Below are 27,804 nucleotides of genomic sequence, written 5' to 3'. Positions count from 1 at the left end.
CAATATTAAAAGGATGCAAACTTAAGTGGCCAACAGAATATGTTTGAAATGCAAACTGGGAAATTCCATGGAGTTTTAATGATTACAGAGAGTTTTAGCTCTGCTAGGAATGGATGTGTTCTGTTAGTGGAGGAAAGCTCACTCCAGGCCTGCTGCTCTGCAATAAATCAGAAGTCACCTAATTCCTAAATCTTCATTAAATAAGCACAGAGAGGCACAGGATTAAAGACAGAGATCTCAGCAGGAGAGGCTGGGTGAGCTGGGAGCCCCCAGAAGGGGAGTGGAGCCCAGTGCTCCCAGTGGGAGTTGGGTGACAGAACAGTTGTCACCAGGTTTTTTCACTGTCACTTGCTCAAGCCACCCCTAAGCATGGTGAGGAGAAGCACAAGAACAAAGAGTACCAACATTTTGTAAATGTCAAGAGATGCACTTTGCATCTGCAGGTGATATTAACAGCACATAATGACACATGGGGAAAGAATGGATTGCCTGGATCATAAAATATTCTGTATTGGAAGGGACACACAAGGATCACTGAGTCCAGCCCTGGCCCTGCACAGACACCCCAAAAATCCCACTGAGAGCATTGTCCAAACCCTCCTGGAGCTCTGGCAGCCTTGGGCAGTGCCCATTCACCTCTGGGGAAGAACCTTTCCCTAAATCCAACCAAACCCTCCCCTGACACAGCTCCAGCTGTCCCCTCAGGTCCTGCCCCTGGTCACAGAGAATACAATGAATCCTTTATTAAAATAATGACAGGAAGATGAGAAAAGGCAGGACAATGCAATCCATCCCCTCCCAGATCCAAACATGCTCCCACAGTATCAGAGAGCTGAGTAAAACACTGAAACAACACAATGATGAAACAGAGAAGTCACAAAAATCCTGTTCCCTAATGAGCCCAGAATAAAATTGACTTTCTAACCCAACGTGAAAAATGACACCTGCTGCCAGCCCCAGCCCTGCAGGTGATGTATTTTTTAGGAAGAGATTACTCAGAGACAGAAGAGCAATTACATTTGTCATGCAGGATCTCCAGGATCTTCCCACTATCAGTTTTACTTAAACCTCTGTAAATCCATGCTTTGTTGGGCCATTTCCCCTAACAGCCTCCTGGGCTGAACAGAGCCAGACTTGTGGCATTTTGGGGGTTTTAAGGATTATTAACAATATCTTTGCTCTTCAGTCATTCCTGATATTTCTCATGGAGTCGCTGTGATGCTGATCATCTGAGCCAAAATAAGAAATGTTATTTAACATCAGTTAAAATTCCTTCTGTGGTCTTTCCATGGAGGAAGACTTTAGCAGTATCAGCTGAGGTTCATTCCCCATGATGGGAGCAGGAATGTGACCCTGGAGCTGCACAAGCCAGTGGCTCTGGGACACTGCACCTGGCATCTCTTGATAAACTCCATTTTTCCTTTTCTCTCTTTTTTTTTCCCTAATGCACTGAGTTTTTATAAATGCATTACATTTAATTTAATGCATAAATAAGCCTGCAATTATTGTGATGGGATTTAGTCTCAAATGAAGTGCCAAATCTCCAGTGTTTCCATTAGAGCCAGTGCCACTTGCTGAGGCTTGGGGGGAATATCTGCACCATCAGTGAGCCACACTCACATCCTCCTGTTGACACTGAAAGCTCGAGGGGTGATACCAGGAAGATTACAGAACATTTTAATCCACTTTTCCTCGCAGATGATCAAGATCTCAGCCTCTCTTTAGGATGAGAGTCTGAACTTGAGCAAAGAGCACCTCCAGTGCTTCCTCTGCCTTAATCTCCCACCTGCAGCAAATAAATCAGGGTGAGCCATCTCGTGTCAACTCAACTGATCACTTCTTGGCTTGGGTTTACCTCAAGGAAGGCTGAATTTGTAGCACTGGCTGACAAGTTAATTTTGCTGTAGATGAGGAGGACTTTCAGCCCTCCAAGCTGCTATAAATTCATTTTGATGTGGGCTAATAATAATTTGCCATATAAAATTCAAATGACAGATCACGCCACCAAAAATTAGTCCTAACGCAGAAATGGCACTCAAGTACAGCAAAACTTTGCTCAGAGGTTTCTGTTAAAGTTGGTGGTTATTCCCAATGGTTTCATCCGTTCTCTTTTTTAATTTTCCACAGCATTCCAGCTGGGAAACAGATCTGGAGCCATTGAAAATGATAGGATCATCTTGGAGGCCCCTGCATTACCTTTCTCCCTTGCTTCTCTGGAGTGAGAGAGGATTACTGATCTCTTCCAAAAGGCCAAAACCAAGAAAAACTTACCCATTTACACTTCAACTGTAGGTAATTAAAAATGTTCCTTATTGAAACCAGTCCTTTGTGGGGGATTAGTTATTTGGATTTGAATGTTCAGTGGGATCACAGGAACTGGGAGAGTCATTTACTTGTGTCCTGTCTGCAAATCCAAAAAAAACTTAATAAGGAATTGTAGGTTCTGAAAGCCAAGAGAGATTCTGATAAACTAGGGGTAACTTCTGACTAGGGTGAATTAAATCCATCTGAAATTCACCAATAACCAGCACGTGAAAATCAAATGCTGGTGTGGCTGTTTGGTGATACTGAGATTTATTGTTAAATGGTAGAAAAGGGCTCAACTCCAAACAAGCAGAACGTGGTATCAGCAGTGACACAGGTCCAGAAAAGGTGAGTTTAAATTTAAGCCAAGAGTGCTGGTAGGAAATAAGGAATGAAGTCACAGCTGGGAGCAAGAAGCACGGACACCAGGAGCTTTCCATGCTCCAAATTCCACATTCCAGCTTAGGGGTTGTTTCACCTGAAGCTTTTCCTTCTGTTGGATCCATCCCACTCACCTGAGCAGGCCCTGAACAATCAAACCAATTCTCTTTCATCATTCCTGTGGCTCTGACAAATTCCCTTTGATCCAGAGGCATTTCCTTCCACAGGGCAGCTTCAGTCCCACACTGTTTTTAGGATGGGATTCCTGCTTTGAGGTACAGGCTACTCTGAATTCTTATAAAGGCTTCAAAGCACCTCCAGAGGGAGAGGACAAAATGGGCAACTCCAACTTTTAATTCAGTCAGCTTTAATATAGTTCTGTAAAAACAAGGGGTATTTATCTTGTTCTGTCTCTAAATACACTGGGAGAAGAAAAAAAAAACCCAAAACCCTTCTGTCTGTTCCTGGTTTTACCAGGCAAACCCAAATCCTCCTGAAATGAAAACCACCACAGGGAAAGCTGCCTGTTTATCACACAAACCATCACAGCATTGGGGGCCTGGAAAAAAACTGCATTTCCTCCCCCACAAATCATGAGGTTGATACATCTGCTGGAGAAGTGGAGCCAACCTAAACCCTTGTTGATGTGACTAATAAGGTTAGATAATTGGATTTCTGGCAGATTAGTTTAACAGCAGCCAACCATGCCATTTGGAAGTTCTCTCTGGAAGCAGTGCTGGACAAGGATAATTGGTACTTGCATATAAAGGATATAAAGCAGCACATTACATCGACCCATTAAGCATCAAAGCTTGCCTAGGTACTGGTAATATTAAAAAAAAATAGATTTTATCTATTTCTATAACTTCATCACAAAAGAGACAAAAAATGAGTGAGGAATCTACAGACCAGGCAGCCCCACTTCAGTTCCTGAGGAAACCACAGAGCAAGATCTCATTAAAGATTTTTTCCAGGTACACAAAGGGCAAGAAAGTGACTGGGAAAAACCAATTTACCAAGCTGAACATGAAAAAAAGTGTCCCCCTTCAATGGAGCCTAAATGTGTCCTGGATTGCATCAGCAAGAGCATGGCCAGAGCAGCAACAGGACTACTGCACTCGTTGGACCAGGGCTGGAATTCCGTGTCTGGCTCTGATCCACCAGCTGAGAGAGACCCTGGCAAGCTGGAGATGGTCTAAAGGAGGGCCACCAACATGGGCAGAGAGCTGCAGAACCTGCAGTGGTTGAAGGAATTGGGTTTGCTCAGCCCAGAGAAAATCCAACTCAAACATTCCAACACCTAAAAGGTGCTCAGAGAGGAGATGGAAGCAGAAACAGGCACAAGCTGACCCCAGGAAATTCCATCAGGAAATAAAAAGCAGAAAGACTGAGTCACAGAATCCTGGAATGGCTGGGGTTGGAAGGGAGCTTGTGTCATTCCAATGCCCTGCCACAGGCAAGGACACCTTCCAAAGGCCAGGATTTAACACTGGAATAGCTCACCCAGAGAATTGCTCAAACAACCCTCACTGGAGATACTCCAAACTGAGCTTCAGGTGGTCCCAGATAACCCAATTTAATGCCCAGATTAATTCCAGAGGTCCCATCCAGCCTACACTTTCCTTTAGCCCTCTGCTTTTCCCAAGCCTGTGACCTTCATCCCCCAAAGGCCAGCCTGAGATACTCAGCAAACTCAGAACTGCATGATCAGTGGACAGATTGATTATTCCTTGTGGGATGTGGCTGCTTCCTCCAAACCCATGGAAAAAGGTTTTTTTTTTTCCTCTTCACCTGTCCTGTCAATGCTACATCCATAAAGAAGCTACACTGCCACAGGAAATATTATGTCAGGTACAACCCCAGACATCTCTGACTTGAGGATGAGGCATTTTTCTTAAATGGCAAAAGAAACTCTCTAAGTGAAATATTTAAGACATTCATTTATTAAAATCAGCCAACTATTCCACACAAAGCTGGTTTCCTTCTGTCAGGAAAATTGAAGGCCATAAATTTAGCTATAAAGTCACCCTCGGATTTTTCATGATCTATATAATTGTACAAATAAAAAATGACAAGCAACAAAAGAGAGCATCTGACGGGAAACTGCTTAAATGGCATCCCAGTGAGCATTTCAATCTTTACAGTAGCACTGGAGTCAAACATGAGAAAAAATGATTATGCAGTAATTGGATGAAGCCAAAACACAGTTCACAACCTCTCCACACACCATCCAGCACAAAACAAATCAAAGCAATAAAGCTGATGCTATTTCCCTTGCTTAAGTCTCTCCACGCAGATTTTCATTTACTCTGCCTACAGATTTATTAAGAGCTGCTTCTCCATAGCAGCTCACAAGAAAAGTATGGGAAAGGATAAGGTTTTTCATCCAAGAAAGAAAACTGCCAATCGAAAGGGAAAAAAGCAAACAACACATGTCAAGTTTTATTGCAAAATTCACAAGGGCATATCCTGAAGTGACAGAAATCTCACAGTGGGAAGGAGCTCCACTGGCTTAGTCCAAACCCTACCTGGCCTAACTAGTCTTAAACTCAATCCATGAGCAAAGTTTCAAGGGAAGCAATGTCAGATGAATGATATCAGGAAACTTTCTTTCACTCCACTTGTCTTTCAAAAGTTGAAGTTATCAGGAAAAGATGGTGTGTGTGTATTCAAGGGCTGCCCTCAGCAGTTCAAATCAAATAGAATAAAAATGCTCCATTACTATTTGAGATTTTGCAGTGCCTGTAGAGCAAGAAGCAGCACAGACAGTGCTGGATTGCTTTTTTTCCCTCTTCAAAATCCATAAAATGGTAAGGAAAATCAGAATTATAATAGAGTTGAGATGATAAATCCTTACAGGTTATACTTTTGCCACATTATCAGGCTTCCTTTATGTCCAATTTATCTCGGGAGCAAACTCCTTGTGTGAGTCACAGTGACAATTTAAGACATCTGTCTTTGCTCCTGTGCCATAACCAAAGGTTTCATTTACTACATGCAAATCTCTCCTTCAATAACCACTTCAAACCAACAGATGAAAACTCCACAGCCCCTCAGGAGTTGTAGGAAATAAGCAAATCCATAATTATATTATTCCTTAGAAAAATGAGAAATAACAAAACTCCTTATGTTTTGTCAAAGAACAGCCAAATTTTCCTTCCTTTAAATGCCTGCAGCTCTGTGCTTACCCTCTGGAAGCTCCTGGTGGAGTGGAATTCACACTGCATCATGTCAAAGAAGATGGGGATCGTGGCCTTCCGCAGCTCCGTTTCTGGGATCAGGGTCATTTCCAGGATAGGCCCCACCATTTCTGGGATGAACTTGATTTTATGCTGGCCTTTAGGAGAAAAGATGCATTTCAGAGTGAACAACCCTTGGCTTTGGTAGAAGATGTAAAAGCTGTATTAATATGCTTATGGAGCATAACAAAGCATGTTTTAATACCTGGCTCAACTGAAATATTTATTATTTTATTTGATGATGATGATTACCACAATTATAATTATTATTAATAACAATTTTATTATCATTAAATTATTATTATTTATTTAATTAATAACAATTATAACCACAGGAGAGGAGGTATTGTCTAACTCCAAACCAAGAGGAGCTGTTGAATCAGTCATCAAGCTGGGACTCGCCACATTTCCCACTCCATATTTTCACACCCAGATTTCCAGGTTTTATTTTAAAACACAATGTGTGGCTGGCAGGGAGGAAGGCTAAAAGGCACATCACTTGTATTAACTTATTTAGACTCCCGTGTGAACAAAATGTTCTCGGTGTCAGTCTATCAAAGTGTCACCACGAGTGCAGCCTAACAGAGCCTCGAGACATGAAAGCACAGCTCAGCCAGCCCACAATATGTCTCCTTTCCTCGGAGCTGAGCTGCCTGCAAAACCTGAGTGCAGATTGAGCTTCCCAAGAGAAAGCTGCTCCTCCCCCCATCCCGGCTCTGCTCCACACAGGAAAGGGAAATTAAAGCTTAGCAGGAGAGTGGCACCTAATAAATATTGGGAAAAAAGCAGGTTACTGTTTGTATTATTGGCTAAATGGACGCAGAGTGTGCATGCTGCAAATTATCTGGTGAGTAAGTCCATGGAAAAATCATGGGAGTGACATTAAAGTTCATCCAATTCCACCCCTGCCATGCAGGGACACCTTCCACTATCCCAGGTGGCTCCAGCCTGGCCCTGGGCAGTGCCAGGGATCCAGGGACACAAAGACATTTCTCCATCAACAACAGGCTGGATCCACTGGGAGATCAGGACAGACCTGGAGATGTCCCTCACAAATGCCCTCTTAGGGATGTTTACAGCCAGGTTCAACCACTGTTTCTATACCCAGTATCAGCTTCAGACCAGATTCTTTGGATTCCAGTCCTCAGTTTCCTCCAGCCCTCAAACTTTTGCTTCCCACTGCAGTAACCAGTGGTACAGGACAGAAACAGATTTCAACTCATTTTTATTCCACTGCACTACACCACTGTGACAGTAACCAGTGAAGTCTTTAATTGGTGGTTTCACTTTGACCAGAACTAACATAAATCTCAACAAATGTAATCAAGAAAAATCCTTTACCACCAAAACACGCTCCTTTTTTTAGCAGATATAATTTAAGTCCCTTGATTTGGCAAACTCCTGAATCCTATTAGCATTAGCAATCGGATCAGGGTAAATTAATACTCAAGGAAAATGGTGACTTTGGGTGCTGCTGCAGTGCTGGGGCTGCTCAGGAATATCAAGTGAGAGGCCCAAAGCTTTTTCCCTCAGTCTCCTACAAGGATGATTACACTGGACCTCTCAGGTGACAGATTCCTTGTGTTATGCCTGAGGAGTGTCAGAGCCAACACTGCAGAAAACAAATAACGAGACAAAGTTGTTCATCATGCGCAGCCTGAGCTGCGAGTTCTCCCTGTGCCACAGAGGGATCTTCCATTGCCTCAAGCACAGGAATTCCCTCACAAGAGGAATATCCTTGGAACTTGAGATGTGAAAAATCCACACAAGATTAGAATCTTCGATGAGAGGATGATCTGTTTGCAGCTCTCTGCGGGAAGCCCCTGAAGCAGGAGCCCTGGGTGATGTCTGTCCCACCATCAGTGGTGACATTCCTGTGACAATGTGACCCTGGGAGATGCTGGGCCACCAAAGAAAGCACTGGGAGCAAAGCAGGAAGGAAAAAAAACCCTTCCCTGGCCCTTCAGGGCATCCATCCCCCTGTCTGATAAACAACCCAGCAAGGAATTCACCTTTTTCTTCCCCGCAGGGATGTGGGAACTCCCACGCAGAGACTCCAAAAGTGACAAGTCTGGGAGAAAATCGAGGAGTCTCTTCTGAAAACCAACTCGTGCAGCTGCTTGAGGAACCATATGCAGAAAAAGCCCCCTTTGAACATGCAAAACCTTCCCCTTGCAGCACCTTGTGCTTGGCCATGGGACGTGCTCACACTGCAGGAGGGGACCTCCCCACAAACCAAGCCCAAGGCGCTCTCCTTGCTGGACAAAGCGTGATTCTCATTTTCCAAATTCTTCCCATTTCGGTGTGGTCCACAAAAACCTGTGAGTAATTTGCCAGCAGCCTCCCCTGTGCCCTGGGCCGGCTGGGAACACGGCTGACTAATCCAGAGAGGGTTATGTGCAATGACTTTATTTACGTAACACCCAAAGTTCAGGGCTATTTTTAACCCTGCCCTTCCCTCCCACCACAGAAGGGCCATGCCAAGACACCTTTGGTGACGTCAAATGCTGGGAAGGGACGGTGACACTCGCTGGTGACACCAGTGACCATTCCCCTTCACCTTGAGGAGTTTCTCTCCTCCATCTCCCCCCAGCCGGCTCAGACGTCACCAACACCCCCGAGCTGCCTTTTCCTGGCCACCTTTCCCACCAGGATGTCACCTGAAATGTCACAACGATTCCTCTGCCACACAGCTGTGGGTGCACCAACCATCAAACTCTGCCCCCTGTGCAGGACCTCCTGGCAGAGCCTTGGGTTCTGTTTCCAGTGCGTGGTTTTCCAGTTCCTGCATCTCCAAGACAGGCCACGGCCTCTTTGATGCTTTTTTGATACTTTAATGTCTCAGCAAGGTTTAAGAAGCCCCAGTTTCAACAAAACACTGACTCAAAGTAACACATTTTAAAGTTCAGGTTGTGGTATGGAAGGAAAAAAGCCTCTAAAGTGCTGTTCTGCACTATAAATGTTCTTTTATTATTTTTTTTTCCTGCTCCTAAAAATAGGAAAGTGTGATTATTGAGGCCTCCCATGCATCAGAAACAGGCAGCCATGTAAAAACTTTAAGAATTCTTATTTTACTATTTAATTTCAGAAAAAAAAAATTTACTTTTAAATGCGCATTATAGCTGGAGGATTGCCTTGCTCCCAGCTGGGAAATTTTAACTCAGCAGGCATCGCGTGTTAATTATGGTATTTAGAAACAAAACCTGGTAAGACAAAACATTATTTTTTGAGGCTTTTCTATACCCTTTAATCCATAATCAAAAGTCAGGCTGGTTTGGTTTCATCACATCTCGTGCACAATAGCACAGAGATAAAAAAACCTGTGCTTAAGAACCCAGAATTCCAGCCTTTCACTTCTGATTTGGTTTCTGAACATACACATGAATAATCTGATTAATGCAGTGCAGCTTCCAAGATAAAAGTGTCAGGCACCCCCCAATCGATTCCCATGCAGTAAGGAGCTGGAATTCCTTCTTAATTGATGCTGTGACAGGGATGAGATTGGTGAGGAGCCAGAAGTGAAACATGATCCATGATTTTAACATGGACTCTCTGTGTGACAAAGAAGATGAGGAAAATCAAGGTGCCGCTCAGGAGAAGCACAAAATCTGCCTTGGACTGGGATCCTGCCTCACATTTACCTTTCTCTCCCAGCTTTTCTTGGGAAGAGCAGCAATTTCCTCACTCCCTCCACATGTGGGATTTTGGCATTAATGGTCCCACTAATGGATCTTAGAGAATAACAGATATTTGAGTTTGAGGAGGTCACAGAGGCATCATACCTGGATAATCTCCATTTATAAAAAATCCATTAAAAATAAAAGGCTTTCATGACAGCACAGAAAGAAATATTGAAGAAAACACTACCCCTTGTGCCAATCGATTCCCAAAACTGCAGGGGAAATTATTATCCTTGTTAATGGTGAGAAACTGAACCCTGGAGCAACTAAATAACCTGTAAAGAGCAGCCAGTGACAGCAGCAGTAGTGAAAGGCACAAAGCCCAGCCTGGATAAAACAACCTCACTTAACACCAGCTGGATGGAAAAGTCTGTGTCAAACTTTCTACTTTCAGACCAGTAAATTCTGGGAAAAGTTTAAGAATCCATAAAAATCCAATGAGGCCAGAAATATTAGTGAGGAAAAAAGGTGGCTGAGGGAGCTGGGAAGGGGCTGGGGAACTCCTGAGGGAGATGGGAAGGGGCTGGGGAACTCCTGAGGGAGCTGAGGAACCCTCAGTGGTTCCTCACAGGATTTGTGTTCCCAGCCCCTCTGCAGCCTCGCCGCCTCCTCTGGATGTGCTCAAGAATCCCAAAGTCCTTCCCAAACTGAGGGGCAGAACTGGACACAGCACTCGAGGTGTGCCCTCAAACCTTTCCAACCTTACCAATTCCACGACTCCACAATTGTGGCCCTGGAAGAGGGATGGATTTGGCTAATTACTCACCCAGAGGCAGCCACAGCCCACGCTGGGTGATGCAGCAGCAGGCACGACACTGATTTTATTACCTGCCTGTCAAGCCACATCTCAGCCGTGCACTAAGCTCTAATCTGTTCTCCAGACACTTAATTCACCCAAGATGCTTCTAATAAAAGTGAACTCAGCTGCTCTCTGAAGCCTTTTCTCATCATTCCAGTAGATAGGATGCAAATTCTGTGATATCAAATACTTATGAACCATTGGCACTCTCTTCTCTTAGAAATGCTGGGGTTTTTCAACTCCCAGCAACAACAGCTCAGCCAGAGATAGAACTGAAGTGGCAAACGCTTTATTTCTGATCATTTAAGGAAGTTTTGATAAAACTCAGAAGAGCTGAAGTGTCTGTGCTGTTAAGCTCAGGAAAATGAAATCTGGCAGACAAGTACACTGAGGTCACAGTAAATACTCAGTTTCTCATGAAATTCAATCTCTGTACAGGCAAATTATACCCAGGGAGCAGCCCAGGCTGGAGAGAGGCAGAGCTGCCTCATTTACCTATGGGCTCCAGGGAGCTCCAACTTCCCAGGCTGTCCTCAGCCACTGGTGCTGCCAGGCAAGGCTGAAAAGCAGAGTTTAAACAGAATTTCCAGGCTGAGGTACTGAGAACACTTGGACACATCCATTTTGCTACACCCCAGGTACAGTGTCCTCAAGTGTGTAAATATAAATATGTGTGCATATAGATATTTTTAAGGGGAAAAAGGCCCCATTGAATGGGTATCACCATAACAATGGCTTGGTGTTCAGAAGAGGCTGAAGCCCACAAAAAAACATGAGACACATAAATATTAACAAGAGTGATGTGCCTTCCCAGATTGTGAATTAAATGTGCAGAGGTGACTTGATTTCTTAAATCACCTGATTTTTAAAAGCTCTCTGCAGGCATACTTTTGTTTCAAGAGGAAGTAAATTCATTTTAGAGAACCATGGGATAGTTTGGGTTGAAAGGAACATCAAAGAACCATCTCATTCCATGGGCAGGGACACCTTCCATAGAGTGATTCCTCCAAGTCCCATCCAACCTGGCATTGAATTTTTCCAGGAATATCCCTCTAAATTGTTTTTTGGGCACACTGAAGGACACATGTTTAGGATACTTACCCAGGTTGTACCACATGTCCCTGATCTCAAACCCAATCTGCCTTCTCATGTCCCCGTACCTTGAAAAGGGAAACAAAACCAGCATTAAAACAAAATAAACCTAAGACCTACAAGCAGATAAATCTCATTTGCAAATCAGATTCACAGCCTTCAAAAAGGGAAGAAACTCCAGAACAAGTTCTCAAATTGGACTCACACTAATGAGATTACCTGGCTGCCCCCATCAGCTCAGCAATGCCTCTGTCTACACCAAAATTTGGGGAAAAATGGTTTCCAGCCTTAACAATTCCAACATTCCATGGTCCCAGGCAGAGCTGGGAGCCCACCCACCCTAAAGCTGGTGGCACCAACACCTCCCATCTCCATCAGGGTCATTTTCCACTCCCTTCCTCTCCACAGGAAAGCTTTAATGAGTGGGAATCATCCCAGTGCCTTCATTAAAAATGGGATCAGAACCCTGATGATCCCCAAGGATGCATTTGAACATGGAATATTTGCAAATTAAAGATCGTTACTTAAATATTAGGATGAGCCAAACTGGAATATCTGGCAACTTGTAGGATTTCTGGGGGATAACAGTGAGACACCCAGTCATTAACATGGATTAAAGAGAATCTTCTGCATCATTAAGAATCTGCTATTATCTCATGCCTAAATGCAATGTTTAGCAAAACCTACAAATTACAATAATTAAATTTTAATTATTAAATATTTGACGTTTAAATTGAAATATGTACTTAAAAAGATGGGTGAGTGTGATATTGAATTAACTGATTAATTATATCCCTTTTGACACAGAAGTGCCTTCACACAGCAATGAAAGTGCCTCCAGACCATGCATTTATTGAATCTCAAATGTATTGTCTTGATTCCTGCCTCCAAAACCTGATTAAACTGAAAATAACAATTTGCAAATTCGTTATAAACAAAGATTTACAATTTTGCAAACTTTATTAAGCAACCACTTCAAATTACTTAATCTATTTAGTTATATTAGCAGTGAGAAATGCCTGTTGATTCCTTGAATTCCTTCAGTGAGATAAACTGCTCTGTTTATTATAAAAATCACTCCAAGAAAATGTGTGCCTGTGGTTCCCATCCTGACAAACAGGAATTATCAGTCCACAAATGTATTTGACAGTAATTTCCAGCTCAGCTTTTGGCTTTTTTCAGGTCAGGAGTCTGAGCTGAACTAAAATGCACTCGTAGGTGCTCATTAACACTGGGCAGAGAGAGCAAAGGGATTCTAAATTTAATTAAATAAAATTTACCTGAAACACCATCTCAATTTCCTAAATAAAATACACCTGCCTTTACAATACCAACTCAATTTTCATAAATAAAATACACCTGGCTCTGCAACACCAGCTCATTTTCCTTAAAAAACCTTTATCTACAATGTTATTTATGGTATTTATAGCACAAGCCCCAAACCCTGAGCTCTGCTTGACACCACTTTTCCACTGAACTTGTAAATATTCCTGTTTCATCAAGGAAGCCCCACGAGTCCCAGGTAGAGCAGATCCTAAAGTGCTTTAAAATTCTCTTTCAAGGCTCAGGTAGAGCACAGCTTCCAAAGGAAACACCTCAAAACTCAGGTGGAGCTTGCAGGGCAAAACTTGGCTCCCATAAAAAGGGATGGGACGTGGAGCCCCTCCTGAATTTTCTGGTCAAAACCCAAAAGCCACAGGAGCAAAAAGCCTTTAAAACCAAGTCACTGCAGCAGTGATGAACTGTCCCTGCTCCCCCTGGGATTCCTTTTATCATAATAACAGACAGAAAGGCCTGGATTGGGAATGTGAAGGGATACAAAATGCATTTTCTTTATCTACATAGACACATTTTATTTGTTGTACACACCAGCAGCCTGAGCTGTGCTTGCTCAGGGAATGTCAGCTTGGAAATTCCCCTTTTTGTGACCTCGCTGGCTTTGGGAACACCTGGCTTTTACAGCTGCTCTTCCCAAATAGAAAAAGAATCCACATATTCTGCCTGGAATCACAACACTGGCTCTTTTCAGAGCTTGGTGTTTAGTTAAGCAATAATAAGGTCACTACTGTGGAGCCCCAATAAAAACAGGAGAAATACCAACAGCACAAGGGGAAAACGACCTCAAGTTGTTGTGCCAGGGGTGGTAAAATGGAGAGTTGGGAAAAATTCCTCACTGAGAGGGTGGTCAGGCATTGGACTTGGCTGTTCAGGTGGAGCTTCCCATCCCTGGAGGGATTTAAAAGCTGCAAAAATGAGGCACTTGGGGACTTGGGACAGAGGTGGCCCTGGACTCCATGATATTAGAGTGCCTTTCCACTCTTAATCACTTTGTTTAAACAGGATCTTCATGCTCCACTCTCATTTCCAGGTTTTTTCCCACTTTTGACAGCTTTCCTTGGCTGTGGGATTCTGACTGGCAGGGAATGTGATCCCCAGAGGGAGGGAATGGCTGCACCTCTCCCAACCCATCCTTCAGGGATAGCCCAGTGCAAAAGGCTGGAGCCACCAAAATTCCCTCTCAGCAAAGGGATGAACAATAAAGAGCAGACGTAAAATGAGATTAGAAGAAGTACAGAGCTGAAGTGCTTTCAAAATGCACTTTTACAACATGTTAACATGAGAATCTTGACTTTCTGAGCATCCTGCAGCAGCAAACACTGAATTCATCCCTAATGAATGGTGAAATTCAGATCTCCACGCCAGGGCAAAAACACACACAACACTTGATTCATGTTTTTCAACCCAACCTTTCATTATCCCCTGATTGCATCTCAATTTGAATAGATTTAGCAAAGAAATTAAACTGAAATGATGGCAATAGACCTCGAGTTCTTGGCCATGATTTAGATGACGAGCAGGACTTACTTGTTAAGGATTTTTGCTCTTTTAGCACTTGAAAAATTCTCCAGTTGCAAAGACTCTTGTGTGAGAAAAGCAACAGCCAGGTGGAAATAGTTGTTCCAGAGCTGAAAGCCCCCAAAATGACAAGAAGAGATTCCATTAATTCTCTGAAATGTTTCTCTACACACCTACAAAACAACTTAAAAGTCTCTGAATTATGCACATAAATATTTAAAAGAGAGAAGAACAGAAACCACAGAGATGGTGTTTCTTGATAAATTCTTAATACAGCTCCTCGTTGCCTTTATGTTTCCAACAAATATTTCCCAGCTACAAATCTTAATTCTTTGTGTTTGATGATTCAGGCAGAATCCCAACCCAAACCCTGCTGTGATTCTGTGATTCTGTGACAAGACCCACAAGTCAGGAATGGATCACAAAACCTGCTGAGCCTGGAATGGTTTAACTGGGATAACTGGGGTTCAAAACCATGAATGAGCCATGAATAAACCCACCAAAACTACACAGGGCAGAAATTTATTGCATTAATGTCATTTATTCCATTAAAATTGGGAGTTTTTTCTTACCTGTAGCTCAAAGTTGGCTTGATCAAGGAATTTTTTGTTTAGCATATCTGCATACTGATTAATTGCTCGCAGGAAGACTCTGAAAGATCAAGAGAAAATTACATAATTACACACTTCTGGGGTACCTTTGTATATTTGGCATCCCAATTAGACACAAAATCTGAGTCTGTCTGGAAAGTGAAATTTGAGGCTGATACTTGAAAAGCAGTGTGATCTCACCACTGGTAAGTGTACAGAATTCTATGCAGATGTTCTCCAAATTAATCAAGTAAATTAGCATATGCAGAAACAGAGGGAGTGTTTGGGATAAAATCACTTGTCTTTAAAATATCTTTTCATAATCAAGAGATCATTAAAAATTCAGTTTATTAGCACTATATAGACATAAATTTTTAAAGTTACAGTGCTGTGTCTAAGCCAGACCTGCAACTGGTTGTATTTTAACTTTAAGATCAATAAAAACATGTTTTTAAACACACGAGGCAAGAAAAAACTTCACTTATGGCACGAAAAAACTTCACTTATGGCACAACAGAAATGTTGGTGAAGGACAGTCTTTAAAACAATGTTCACTGCTCTACTTCCCAAATGCTAATTCAGTACCCACTGTAGTTTATGGAGGTTCTAAAACACCTCTTAAATTGCAAAAGGACTTGGCCTGACAGGCTTGAAAGAGAAAACCAAGCGGCGCAGGAGAAGTAGGGCACTACATATTCATGGTGCTGAAAAATAAACTGATTATTCCTTGGTAGCCTGATCTCCATTTTCAAAACAAACATGAGATTCCCCCTGCAAACTTTGAATTTATGCTGTGCAGCTGCCAGCTAATGCCCAGACAAATGAGCTGCTCTTTGGAGCAGGCTGGGGGAGGATTTGTGTCTCCTCAGAGTCCCCAAAAATGATGAAAACCCCTCCTGACACGTTCTGGGTTTGTTTTTTCCCCACCCCAAAACCAATCTTGAAAAAGAGAGTTCACTACTGCAAATAAAAAAAAATATGATTCTCCTTCAGGCTGGCAAAAGAACCCAAAAAAACCAAAAAAGGCAGAATTATTTAAAACAAACCAGCTAGAAAGGGTTTGTACTGAATTTAAGATACTTAGTAATTTCTCCTGAAAAGAAAAATTAATATTTAGCTGAAAGTTTGCTATCCAAGAGAAAAGAAGCCTCCAGATTATCCAACATGATGGAAATAGATATTATTTATAAATATTTATATATGAGCAATATGTTGCCAAGAAATTATTTATGAACATATTGATATATTTATATAAATAAATAAATATCTACAAACATTCAAAAATATATCAATATGTACATTAATTCATCAGGATGCTAAGAGAGTTTATTTATTTATATATCAAAATAAATCAATAAAGGGAAAAATTTGGGCTATATCTGTCATATAAGGTCAGTTCATCCCCATGGCAGAATTAGGGAGGAGAAAAAAGGATCTAAATGGGAAAATTAAAATTAAATTTAGAGAGGGAAATAGAAAAATAATTAAAATCTGAAAATATTTTAAAGATATAAGCAAATATACATAAAAATCAAGTACATACATATACACAGGTGTGTTTTATAGTATTATTCTTTCTAATGAAGATGATGAAGTTATCTCTGGATTTGCACCCAGCACAGCCAAGGAGGAATTTCAGCACTTCAGCTCATTGTGTCTTTGTCAGGGTTTTGGGCAAGCACTTCATTAAGAGATTTTATAAACGAGCTGAATCCAGCACCCACATGAACACCCTGCACTGCTCTAAAATCTATGGATTTGAGATCTGAGATTCAATTAGTGAGCTGCAGCACAAACTGAGATTGAACTTGAGGTGATCTCTGTGATCAGACACTCACCACTTTTATCCTCCCCTTAGCCCTGCTCTGTGCTTTTGAAAGCTGATAATAAGAAGGAGATCTGTAAATCCACCCCAAATTTCACAACTGGACGTGGTGCAGGGGCCAGCCCAGGCTGTTTTCTCATGGAGATAAAACTGGTTCCAACTCAGGCAGGATTTGCCTCCAGCTTAATGATGCTGCCTTAAGACATCACTGGAATGTATTCAACCTGCTCCATCTAATTAAGCCTTGGCACAATCTCATTACTTCATATACCATTATTTTTCTTTAAATTCTCTCATTTTTCCCTTACATTAATTCCAGGGAATACCAACAAAGAATAAATAAATATTCTGCTGTATTTGCCACTGGAAAAGGAGCAGAGCACAGAACATGTGTTCAGCTGGAGCTGGAATTAAACAACCCCTGTTAGGAAGCCAAGAAATTCCTTCAATTTTCCATAAAGGAACATCCCGAAGAAGAGATGGAGAGACTTAATGTTGATTTTTGAATTACTGAAATCCCAATTTATTTTTTTTTTAATTTGATTTGATCAATCCTTCTGTAACTGGATAAAACACTTCCTACATATGTCAGTGGGGAAATCCCAGGGACAGCCAACAAAACATCATCATCATTATTATTATTATTATTACTTATACTACTACTACCCCTACTCCCACTACTACAATTATTATTACAGTCTATTTTCATTTGCAAATTAAATGTCATGGCAAACCTCACAGCACTTTGCAGGGTATTTCAGCACCTCCAGTGCCAAGAGCAAAATTAAGATCTGTTTTATCTAATGAAGTTAATTTTAAAAATACATTTATTCAAATGCTGGCAAGAAGAAGTAGCAAGTTGCAAGATCACTACTCTGAAGAGAGAATTTCCATAGTAAAAAATCATGCTGGATGAATTCTTGGCTGTAACCTGGGCAATGCTTTGTTATCACCTGGGAAGTTGCTGCAACTCATGAATATAAAAACAGTTCAGGTTTATACCCAAATAAAAATTGAAAGAGGAAGCTGAAATATTTTATCATTCCAGGTGTTAGTTAAATCCTCCTCCTCCAAAGCAGGTCCTGACAATTTTCAGTAACTTCACTGTCAAAAGCTGGAGAAAACAGAAAATGAAGCAAGAAGTGGCTCTTCAGAATAAGTGGGATTAACCCAAAAACAACAGTTCTGTACTTAAGAAGAAAGGAATTGGCTGCTGAACACTCTCAAGGATAAAAGGTGGACTTGGACATCACTTGGCCAAAGGATAAATAATCAAAACTCTCAGCTGGAGAGCATCCCTTGCAGCTCCAGCTCTTATCTCGCTGTAATTAATAACCAAGATTGGCTCCCAGTTGTGTGTGCATAAAAAGAAGTGCTCCTCTTGAAATTCAGTTTCAATGAACAAAAGAATTTATTATCCATGTCAGGAAGAGCCACAGAAGTTAAACTTTGAAAAAGGGAGAAGTTCAGAGCCTGGAACACAACACAATGGACTCTGCTGCCATGTAAGACAAAAAAAAAACTAATCCAAATGTATTGGGAAAGATTTGTGAGACAAAAGACTTTATCAACCCAATTAAAAGCAGGAAATTAACATTTTCTATGATGTGATTGGAATAGAAGGAATATGATTACAAAAGGAAGTCACTTCAGGAAATGTGGAAGAAAAAAGGGCATAAAAATCCACTAAAGAACAAAATCAACAGCCTGGGCAGAGGAGGTTTTTGTGTGAGCTCTGGGGAAGGAGGGATGGGGATGGCTCCAAAGGCATCCAGAGATTTCTGTTGTCTCTTCTGCCGTAGTTTGACCCTCTGAGGCAGGGACTGTCCTCTTATTCTGTCTTTAGAGACCTTCCCCAGAGCAAAATCAGAATAATTTTGGTTGAAAGGGACCTTAAATCCAGTCCATTCCCACCCCTGCCACAGCAGGGACACCTTCCCCTGTCCCAGGCTGCTCCAAGCTCCAGTGTCCAGCCTGGCCTTGGGCACTGCCAGGGATCCAGGGGCAGCCACAGCTGCTCTGGGCACCCTGTGCCAGGGCCTTACACCCTCACAGGGAACAATTCCTTCCCAATATCCCATCTAAATCCACCCACTTTCATCTTAAAGCCATTTCCCCTTTCTCCTCCCCATCCAGGCCCTTGTTCCAAGTCTCTCTCTAGCTCTCTTGGAGGCCCCAAGGGAGGCTTTATGGTGTCCCCAAAACCTTTTCTCTGTCACCAGGATTTTTTGGCACTTGATGCCTGTTTATGCATTTCCTGATCAGACCTGTATCAGCTCTCCGTGATCCAGCAGGAACAGTGAATTGCTCACCACCTTTTGAACATGACATAAAAGTATGGCTGGGAGCTCTGAGAGAAGCCAGGGAAAAGGAGATGGAGAAATCCATGGCAGAGGTCAACATTAGGAAATACAGGCCATAAAAAGCAGAAATTCTCAAAAAAACAAACCAAAAATCCAAATCTCAGTGACCTGCTTGGGTCCATTCACCTTGCCCTGCCTTAGGCAGTTCTCATTTCTCCAGTAACTTCTCTCCTTTATGGCTCTCACTCCAGAGTTCATCCATCCAGGAATGTGCTGCTGGTTCCTGAACTGACTTCAATTTCAGCTCCCAACTCCTGGGAATGTTTCCTGTTATTGATTATTATTCCCTTCCACTGGGCCCAGAGGTGCTTAATTGGTTTGTGGATGCAGAGATTGCTTCAGCAAACAGAGCAAAAATTAATGGTTGGATTCTGTAGTTTTCCAAAAGGCCCTTTTTTCCCCCCAAACAACCTCACTGCCTCCAGGAGGCGGGAACATACATCAAACCCTGACTTCCAGAGGCAATTGTAAATGAAGGAGGGACAGAGGGATTCAATTTATAAATGGAACAGGAGTCACTGTGCCAAACAACTCATTTTTTCAGCCCTTTCTCAGGTTCAGTCGCTTTTTATTCTGCCCTTCTCCCTCCTAATTAGTCAAGTGACCTGATTTGTTCATGTTTAAAAACATGCTGTGCCCCGTTTTCTCTCACTCAGTTCTGACATTGTTGGAAAGTATTTGCAGGAGCTGAGGAAAGCTGGGTACAGAATCCATCCAACTGCCTCTGCAGAAACACTGCTCTGCAGGAATAATCCAAAGAGAAATATTTAAAAAGTGGAAATATTTTTACAGCCTATGCCATTTGGCACATTATTTAGTTAGCTCCAGTACCCAAGGACTTGGATTTATACTGTGAGTGTTTATGCAAAATATTTCTGACAGAAAAAGAAACAATACAAACTAGGAATGTCCTCCCCACTATTTCTCCTTAAGCAAACATCATAAAAAAGAAAGAAAAAGAATGAGAAAGTGACTTCCTTAATGGAAGAATGATTATCTAAACAAGAATACACAGCTATAGCTTAAAATAATTTCAGCTTAGGTGATAATTTGATAAAAGAGAAGGAATTTGGAGTGAGGTTCTAAAAAGCACTATTATGATGTTATTTCAGTTAATTTAGATGGAAGGATAATGAATGCTTTATTGCAGCTGATCAGCCCTCCTGCACATCATCATGCTCCCCATGCCTCAGCTCTGCTTCTCTGGGAGACAAATTCCATGTGCTTATGGGAGCCAGAGTTCTCTTCTCTTGTCAGGCTGAGTGAGAAACAACAGCCCCGGACCTGGAAATCCCAGAGCAGAACCCAAAGCCCAGCAAGGGTTTAGGAAGGCACAAACATCCCAGCAAAGCCTTCTCTGAGCACCCCTCACCTCAAACCCCTCCATTCCTCTTGCAAAGCATTGTTTTATACAGCTTTTTTCTTACTTATGGATTAAAAAAAGAAATTTCCCCTTATATTCAACCCTGCTGGTGCAATCTGAGGCTGTTCCCTCTGCTCCTGTCCCTGTTCCTGGAGCAGAGCCCGACCCCCCAGCTGTCCCCTCCTGCAGGAGCTCTGCAGAGCCACAAGGTCCCCCCTGATCCCCCTTTTCTCCAGGCTCAGCCCCCTCAGCTCCCTCAGGAGTTCCTCAGCCCCTTCCCAGCTCCCTCAGGAGTTCCCAGCCCCTTCCCAAATCCCTCAGGAGTTCTCCAGCCCCTTCCCAAATCCCTCAGGAGTTCCCCAGCCCCTTCCCAGCTCCCTCAGGGATTCTCCAGCCCCTTCCCAGCTCCCTCAGGAGTTCCCCAGCCCCTTCCCAAATCCCCCAGCCCCTTCCCAGCTCCATTCCCTGCCCTGGACATGCTCCAGCCCCTCCATGTTTGGTTAAGAAAGGTCCAAAACTGCCCCCAGAATTTGAGGTGCCTCACCATAGGAGACTCAAAGTCATTTCAATGGCTCAGCCTGGAGGTACCCTTGCATCTCCCCCCAGTTTTCTCCTTTCTCCATTTTTGTCTCTTTTCTTTCCCCCTTCACCTGCCTTCGCACCTCCAGGCCTACCAGCTGCCCACCACAAATGAAGAAACTTAATTTAACACTACTTTATATTTACACATCCCTGCCCAATCCACTTCTTCCCCTTCAAGAACATTTTAAAAGTGTTTAAAAGATTCGTTGCAACATCCTCTAATTCAGCAGGCTACAGAGCAGTGAAAACTTAAAAAAAAAAAAATACAAAACCTAAATCCTTGATCATTTGCTGCCTTTTGAATTACAATTCCTGGGCTGAGGATGATAATAGCAGAGAGTAATCCCAAAGAAGACTTGCTACTAAATACCCACATTAGCATAATCTCCTCGTAATGCCTGCTCCACAGCAGCACAGGTGCTCCATGTCACTTTATTAACCTATTTTCTAACAAATATTTCAGCCCCAGCTTTAGCACATTATCTCTAATCACTGATAGCTCTCCCCTCATTTGTATTCCGGGCCTGGTGCCCTCTAAAACAAAGGGGACAGATGAATGAAAAATAACTGAGTTACAAAATGCTGAAGGACAAACTTGTGGGTGACTCCCAACAACCAAGAGGCACAAGGGGTTCTTTTTCCATGGTGCCTCTGGAGCACAGCTCAGGGCTGTGTCCAGCTGGGGTCTGAGCCTCTCCAAGGGTTGGGATCTGCTTGGATATCCATGGATCTGGCTGTCCTCACTCTCCTCCTGCCTTCACTATGTGTCTGAGGTCTCAGCTGTGGGTTTTGGATGACTTTGGGTGCAGGAAGGAAGAGGCTTTAGCCTTCTGTCCTCTTTCCCAAAGCAACTTTGCCTCCTGGAATTTGATCTCTGTGCATAGAACCGTCCATACTCAATTTCAGCACCTGGAGAATTTTATGGCAGAGCAGTAAAAGCTTGGAAATTACGTTTTCTAATGGAAATGCTAGCAGATAATTTAATTTAGGAGGTTTTAGCTAAGGTTACAATGCTGGCAAAGTAGCATCTCTTGCAAGTGGACAGCGTTACTACTGCTCTACTCAGAAGTTATTATTCTAAAGGAGGCAGACTTGCTGAATTCCAAGAGACTTTCTATTGTGGCAGCTGGCAAAAACTCCCAGCAGAGCTTGTAATTTCAAACAAATGTAATTTGTTGGAGTGCTGCTGGAAGGGATCTGTGCCATCAGGTGAGTTATTAAACAAGCATTTCATTGTAGTGCAGTGCTCAATAAACTGCAGAAAGCCTTTGCTAGGAACAGAAATCATCACCTTCCCCTCTGCAAGGATCAGAGAATTCCCAAAGGGTTTGGGTGGGAAAGGACTTCAAAGATCACCCAGTGCCACCCCCACCATGGGCAGGGACACCTTCCACTGTGCCAGGCTGCTCCAGCCTGGCCTTGGGCACTGCCAGGGATGGAGCAGCCACAGCTGCTCTGTGCCAGGGCCTCACCACCCAACTTCTCACCTCACTTCTTGTTTAGACTTGATTTCACAAAGGAATCCAACCACCTTTTGCAGAGGTAAAAATCAATATAGAAGATTTTTTTTTTTCCTGTTGCACTGCTTTTCACACAAACATTCAGTCCAGAAAGAGAAATAATTCCAAGAGAAATAATTCCAGAAAGGTTGGGAAAGGATATGACAGGCGAATTTTCCTGCAATGCACGGAAGTTTTGGCTAAATTTGGCAAAATGTTTTCAAATACTTGACAGTGCCTCAGGGTTTGCAGCAGGGGAAGCTCCCTTGCTCTGTGCTGACAGCATTGGCCTCTGCTCCTTCCCCATTTCCATGGATACTGGAGGTGATTAAGGCCACTTTAGCTACTTATGGATAAATCAATAGAATTGATCTGCTACATTTCAAATTATTTGGCATTCTCATCCATCTTGCCATCAACTGGGAAGACAATTGCACCCGGCTGAACAAATGTCGTGATGTTGCTTGGAAAAGAATCTCCCTTTTTTCCTGCGGGTATTTAATTTATCAAATTCCACTAGAGAATAGCAATGAGGAGAAGGAAAGCAATCTGCTAAGGTTGGGTTATCACCTCTTCAGTGCTGGGGTTACCTATCAGAAATTCCATTTGCTGAAGTTTCCCCCAAAATATGAAGTTCATTCTGATGGCAGAAAGTTTTCATGAGAGCTGAATTATCCCAATGCCTTACCGTGACTTTTATCTTCTAACCCAAGCAACCACAACCACAGAGGCACTGCCCAGAAGAGCTGAACCTTCACAAAACTGGAATCCAGCTCTCCAGCAAGCAGAGACTCCCTGGGAAGAGGTTAAAATGTGATTTCTTGTAAGAGATGCGCGGGATAAACCGCAGCAGCTGCTCTGCTGGGCTGTGCCACGGCTGCTGACAGCTTTGTGAAGGGAACACTAATGCAGGCAAAGTGAAAAAAACGTCTTGCTGGAGCTTTCAAAACCTGTGTTTGATCCAAAGGGTGGTTCTCAGATATTACAGGGACACAAAATGTTTTAGGGAGGCAGTGGGATGTGTGAAGGAGGGAGCCAAGCTTGCCTCCCGTGCCCATCCTGCCCACCTTGCCAGCTGCCAACCTCTGCACAGGATCCCTGCTCTGCTGCTCCTCCCAGAGCTGCCTCTGCACCTGCCTGGTGCTCTGTGGGGTGCAATAAATGCTTCACTGGGATGCTTCAGTCTGGCACATCTCTCTCCCACTCAGGATTTTTCATAGAGATGCACAGAGAGAAATGAAAGAGAAAACAATTTCTATTTCTGCTCCTTGTTTTTCCTATGTGGAATGTGTTTGGAGAATTGGTTACCTGGGGTGAGTGCTTGGTTGGATTCTGGTGAGGATTGTTTGAGCCTGATGGCCAATCCAATCCAATCCAATCCAATCCAATCCAATCCAATCCAATCCAATCCAATCCAATCCAATCCAATCCAATCCAATCCAACCCAACCCAATCCAATCCAATCCAATCCAATCCAATCCAATCCAATCCAATCCAATCCAATCCAATCCAATCCAATCCAACCCACCTGGGGCTGGGCTTTTAGAGAGGGTCATGAATTGTGGGAGAGTTAAAGTCAGAGAAAGTAGTATGCAGTTTTAGTAATCTCCTTTTATATAGTATATTAATGTATTTTAGCATAGTTATAATAAAGAAATGATTCAGCCTTCTGAATTGAGTCAGACATCCTCATTTCTTCCCTTTGGGTTTGCCTGCATTTCCAATACTTCAGCCCTACCAGTGCCAGGAGCCCCCCAGCAGAGGAGTCCAGCCCCTCGGTGGCTCTGAGCAGATTTTCTGGCTCTGTGGGAAGGGTTAAATCACCCTGCACACCCTACAAACACCCCAGGGGATACAGCACAAAATTCAGCCCGGCAGGGCACACAATGCCATTAATAATGTGGGTTTTTCTGTTCTGCAGGGCAGCAGAGGGACATTGCCAGCCCCACAAACAGATCCAATTTTGGCCTTTCAGAGGGACCACAGCAAGGTGTGGGGGTGCACTGCAGCCTCTGCGTGGGCTCCAGGCAGGATTCAGTGCTGCCTTGGACATGCCAATCCTCCCCAGAATTTTCCAGCTGGGGATTAGCTTCTGCCTGGTGAAATCAAACCCCAAGAGGCAAACACAGTCAGGGTCACAAAAACACAGCCAAGTGTGTCAATGGGACAAAGGCTTGGATAAAAAGTGGTTTCTATCAAACAAGCAATGAAATAGAATTGTGGATGGAAATCCTTGCCTGCCTCTGGACCCCTGGAAGTGCCCAAGGCCAGGCTGGAGCACCCTGGGACAGTGGAAGGTGTCCCTGCCATGGCAGGGGGTGGGTCTGGATGGGCTTTAAAGTCCCTCCCAAACCATTCTGGGGCTCTCTGAAATCAGCTTCTCTGTAATTTCTTTTACACAATACTTTAATTTCTTTTATACAATACTTCTAATTTCACTCCCTCTGTTAATCCCAAGAAAGGTCTTGAGGCTACTAAATTATGCCGTGTGGCTAAACAATTGTTACAACTACAGGAAATTCTCTGCCTGTTGAAATACAAACAGTGCTTTAGAGCACCACAGGACTAAAATTTGATTTCTGACAGGTGAGTTTGAGACAGTGCAATAACCTTCAGGCACTGCTGCCCTTGGATGAATCCTCACCTTCCCAAGGCAAAACCATGGAAAAGTTTGCTTTGCTATGGACACAGCAATAAGAGAATCTCCAAAAGTGTGCAAGGAATTTCCTTGGAATTTGGGAATTGGACACCAGCACATTGGAGCACAATCAATCCCACAGCACACAGGGGAGGATGAGTGCCAAGGAAGTTAATTCCCATGTGGAAAATATTCCTGAGCCTTACAAGGACAAGACAAGCAGACAGTCCCTCCACAAAAATCAATGCCCCTGGCCTGGTTCTCCTGCACTGGGGCAAAGTAGAGTTGGTACAAGGTCCAAACAGCATTTCTGCACCATTTCTGCTCCTTTTATGTTCTTCCCTGGCCTGAATTACACAGTTTGGCTCTCTCCAGAGAGAAGATTTATAATGCCAATGGCACTGAAAGCCAGCAGCTTCTCTGGGAGTAGACTGCAATTACTTGATGGGCTCATAGAAGCAAAAACACCTAAGTGAGGAAAAATTTAGATTAATCCTGATAGGAGATTTTCTCACCCAGAAAACACAACCAAACCAAACGTTCAGGTTGATTTTTTTCACCCAATGCTTGTGTACGGAGTAACACCTAAAGCCATCCTCATTTCTAGGATTGTATTAGAGAATCCCAGAATGGTCTGTGTGACCCTAAAGATCATCCCATTCCACGGGCAGGGACACATTCCCCAGCTCAGGCTGCTCCAAACTCACCATTCCAGGACTAAACCAATTCACAATTCCTTCATCCCTGGCTTGAGTGTGTTTGAGCATCCAGGAGGGATGGGCAGCACTGCATGGTCACTAAAACACTAAAACTAAAACAGGATATCAGCAAAGCAGGGCCTAACAAAGCTGGGAACAAGCTGAGCAGGATGCAGGAACTAACACCAGGATGCAGAGGGATGCTGGCATCCAATGACCCACAAGGACAAGGAAAAATCTGCTTTTCCAAGGGATATTGATGCTTGTGCAGAGCAGATTTGCCAGAGTTTTCAGCTCCATCTGCAGCAGATATTATGGAAAGCCTGGCAGCAGCCAGGAGTGATCTAGGCCAGCAGTGATCAATGGGATCAAAGGTTTATAGAAGGTAAAAAGCTCAATTTCCTGGATTTTTTCCAGAGAAATTAAAAGCAGAATGGCACACACAGGTTGTCCAGATTTTAAGTAATTTCATTTTTAACATCAGCAATACCCCAGCATTGATCCCCGAAAATGGATCCCAAAGGATACTAAAAGTGGCAGCACAAAACCTGGAATATGATTTATGGTGTACCAAAGCCTTAGTGTTACAAGAGCCACACAAAAGCCTTCAAAAAGCTTTTGCTTTGGATCACACCCAGAGGCCAAAGAGGTTTGAGAGTCACTGCTGAAGAGCTAGGGATTGAGAAATTCAGGAATTAGCCTTTTCTGCCTGATTTTCAGTTAAAAACGGTCATTTCAAAGAAAACATGCAATAAGTTGCAAAATATTTCATTTTTTTACTTTTTTTCCTAAAAGTGTCATCTGGGACAAAGATTTTTTCTCTGCATATTTTAAGACCTTCTTCGTTTTCTCTCATTTTTTTTAGAAATAACTGCCTCTCCCCCTTGGTGTTTAGGCTGAATTATTTAACTTTTACTGAGGAAAACAGCAAAGGGTTTGTGGGGTTTTTTTCTATACCTACCTTAATATTAATTTTACTGTATTAAAATTGGAAAATTCTCACTTTATTAATATTTAAGCTAGGTGCTTCTTCTACTCCACACATAGCATTTATTGGTGCAAATGGGCCTCAAAAACTGTGATTTAGTCCAACATATAAGAGGGAATTAAATGATGAGACCACTCCAATGCTGATCCTATAATAAGGAGTGTGTTCATTTATGTCACAGTCACTCACATTTGTAATTCATATATAAAATATTTTTATATATCATATTTTTATTCCCAAGGCATCATCAAATCTTTAAGAGCCAAATGTCACTAAAAAGGGAGAAACAGAGACTTGTGCAGAGCCCTCCTATGACTGAACTCTTCACATGTTGACATTTTCATCAGAAATTCCCTAATTTCCTTCAGGAAAGTTCCCAGCTGGGGCCATAATCCCTGCTCAGAGCCTCTCACCTCTCATGGAATGAACAAACAGAATTTTCATCAACAATTCAGGCTACAAGCCCTCATTAAAAATACTCCCATTAAAAACACAACATTGCAGCCCAGCTACAAATAACTGTGATTTTCTCTGTGCCACCCTAGGATAATTCACTTGTAGAGAAACACAAAGACAGAATTAAAACCAGCTCGTGGTCCAAATTAACCCTCCACATATTATTTCTGCAAGACACCACCTTAATTGCAATTATGCATTCAGGGACCAACATGACACTTTGTTCTTAATTTGTAAACAACAAAACAAATGGGGTTTTAAATGAAGGAAAAAAGTAAATATTAGTCTGTGACAAATCATAATTACAGGGGGTCACAGCTGTTTAAATTGACTCCTGTTAGGGAATTTCAGATTATGACAAACACTGATTTTTTTTTTTTTTTTTTAAGCTGCTTTGGACAGCTCAGGAAGTTGGGGGACACTTGGTTTCTTCCAGAATTTCTTTAAAACA

At 42.7% G+C, this 27,804-nt stretch overlaps 1 protein-coding gene across 3 annotated transcripts in view; it reads right to left on the bottom strand.

Moving 5' to 3' along the window:
* Positions 1–27,804, bottom strand: part of DOCK1 (dedicator of cytokinesis 1) — a 262,398-nt gene that overhangs the window by 63,066 nt on the left and 171,528 nt on the right. For all 3 annotated transcript variants that reach the window (XM_030276610.4, XM_030276611.4, XM_041717195.2), the window contains exons 30-33: positions 14,924–15,002; positions 14,361–14,461; positions 11,505–11,563; positions 5,874–6,022 (exon numbers count right to left, since the gene is read on the bottom strand). In XM_030276610.4, the coding sequence (XP_030132470.2) occupies positions 5,874–6,022; positions 11,505–11,563; positions 14,361–14,461; positions 14,924–15,002 (388 nt within the window). The remainder of the gene's footprint in view (positions 1–5,873; positions 6,023–11,504; positions 11,564–14,360; positions 14,462–14,923; positions 15,003–27,804) is intronic.

The sequence above is a fragment of the Taeniopygia guttata genome, chromosome 6 (assembly GCF_048771995.1).
Source record: "Taeniopygia guttata chromosome 6, bTaeGut7.mat, whole genome shotgun sequence".
Classification (NCBI taxonomy): Eukaryota; Metazoa; Chordata; class Aves; order Passeriformes; family Estrildidae; genus Taeniopygia; species Taeniopygia guttata.
The sequence above is the reverse complement of the archived record's forward strand: the minus strand, read 5'-3'. Positions and strand labels throughout refer to the sequence as shown.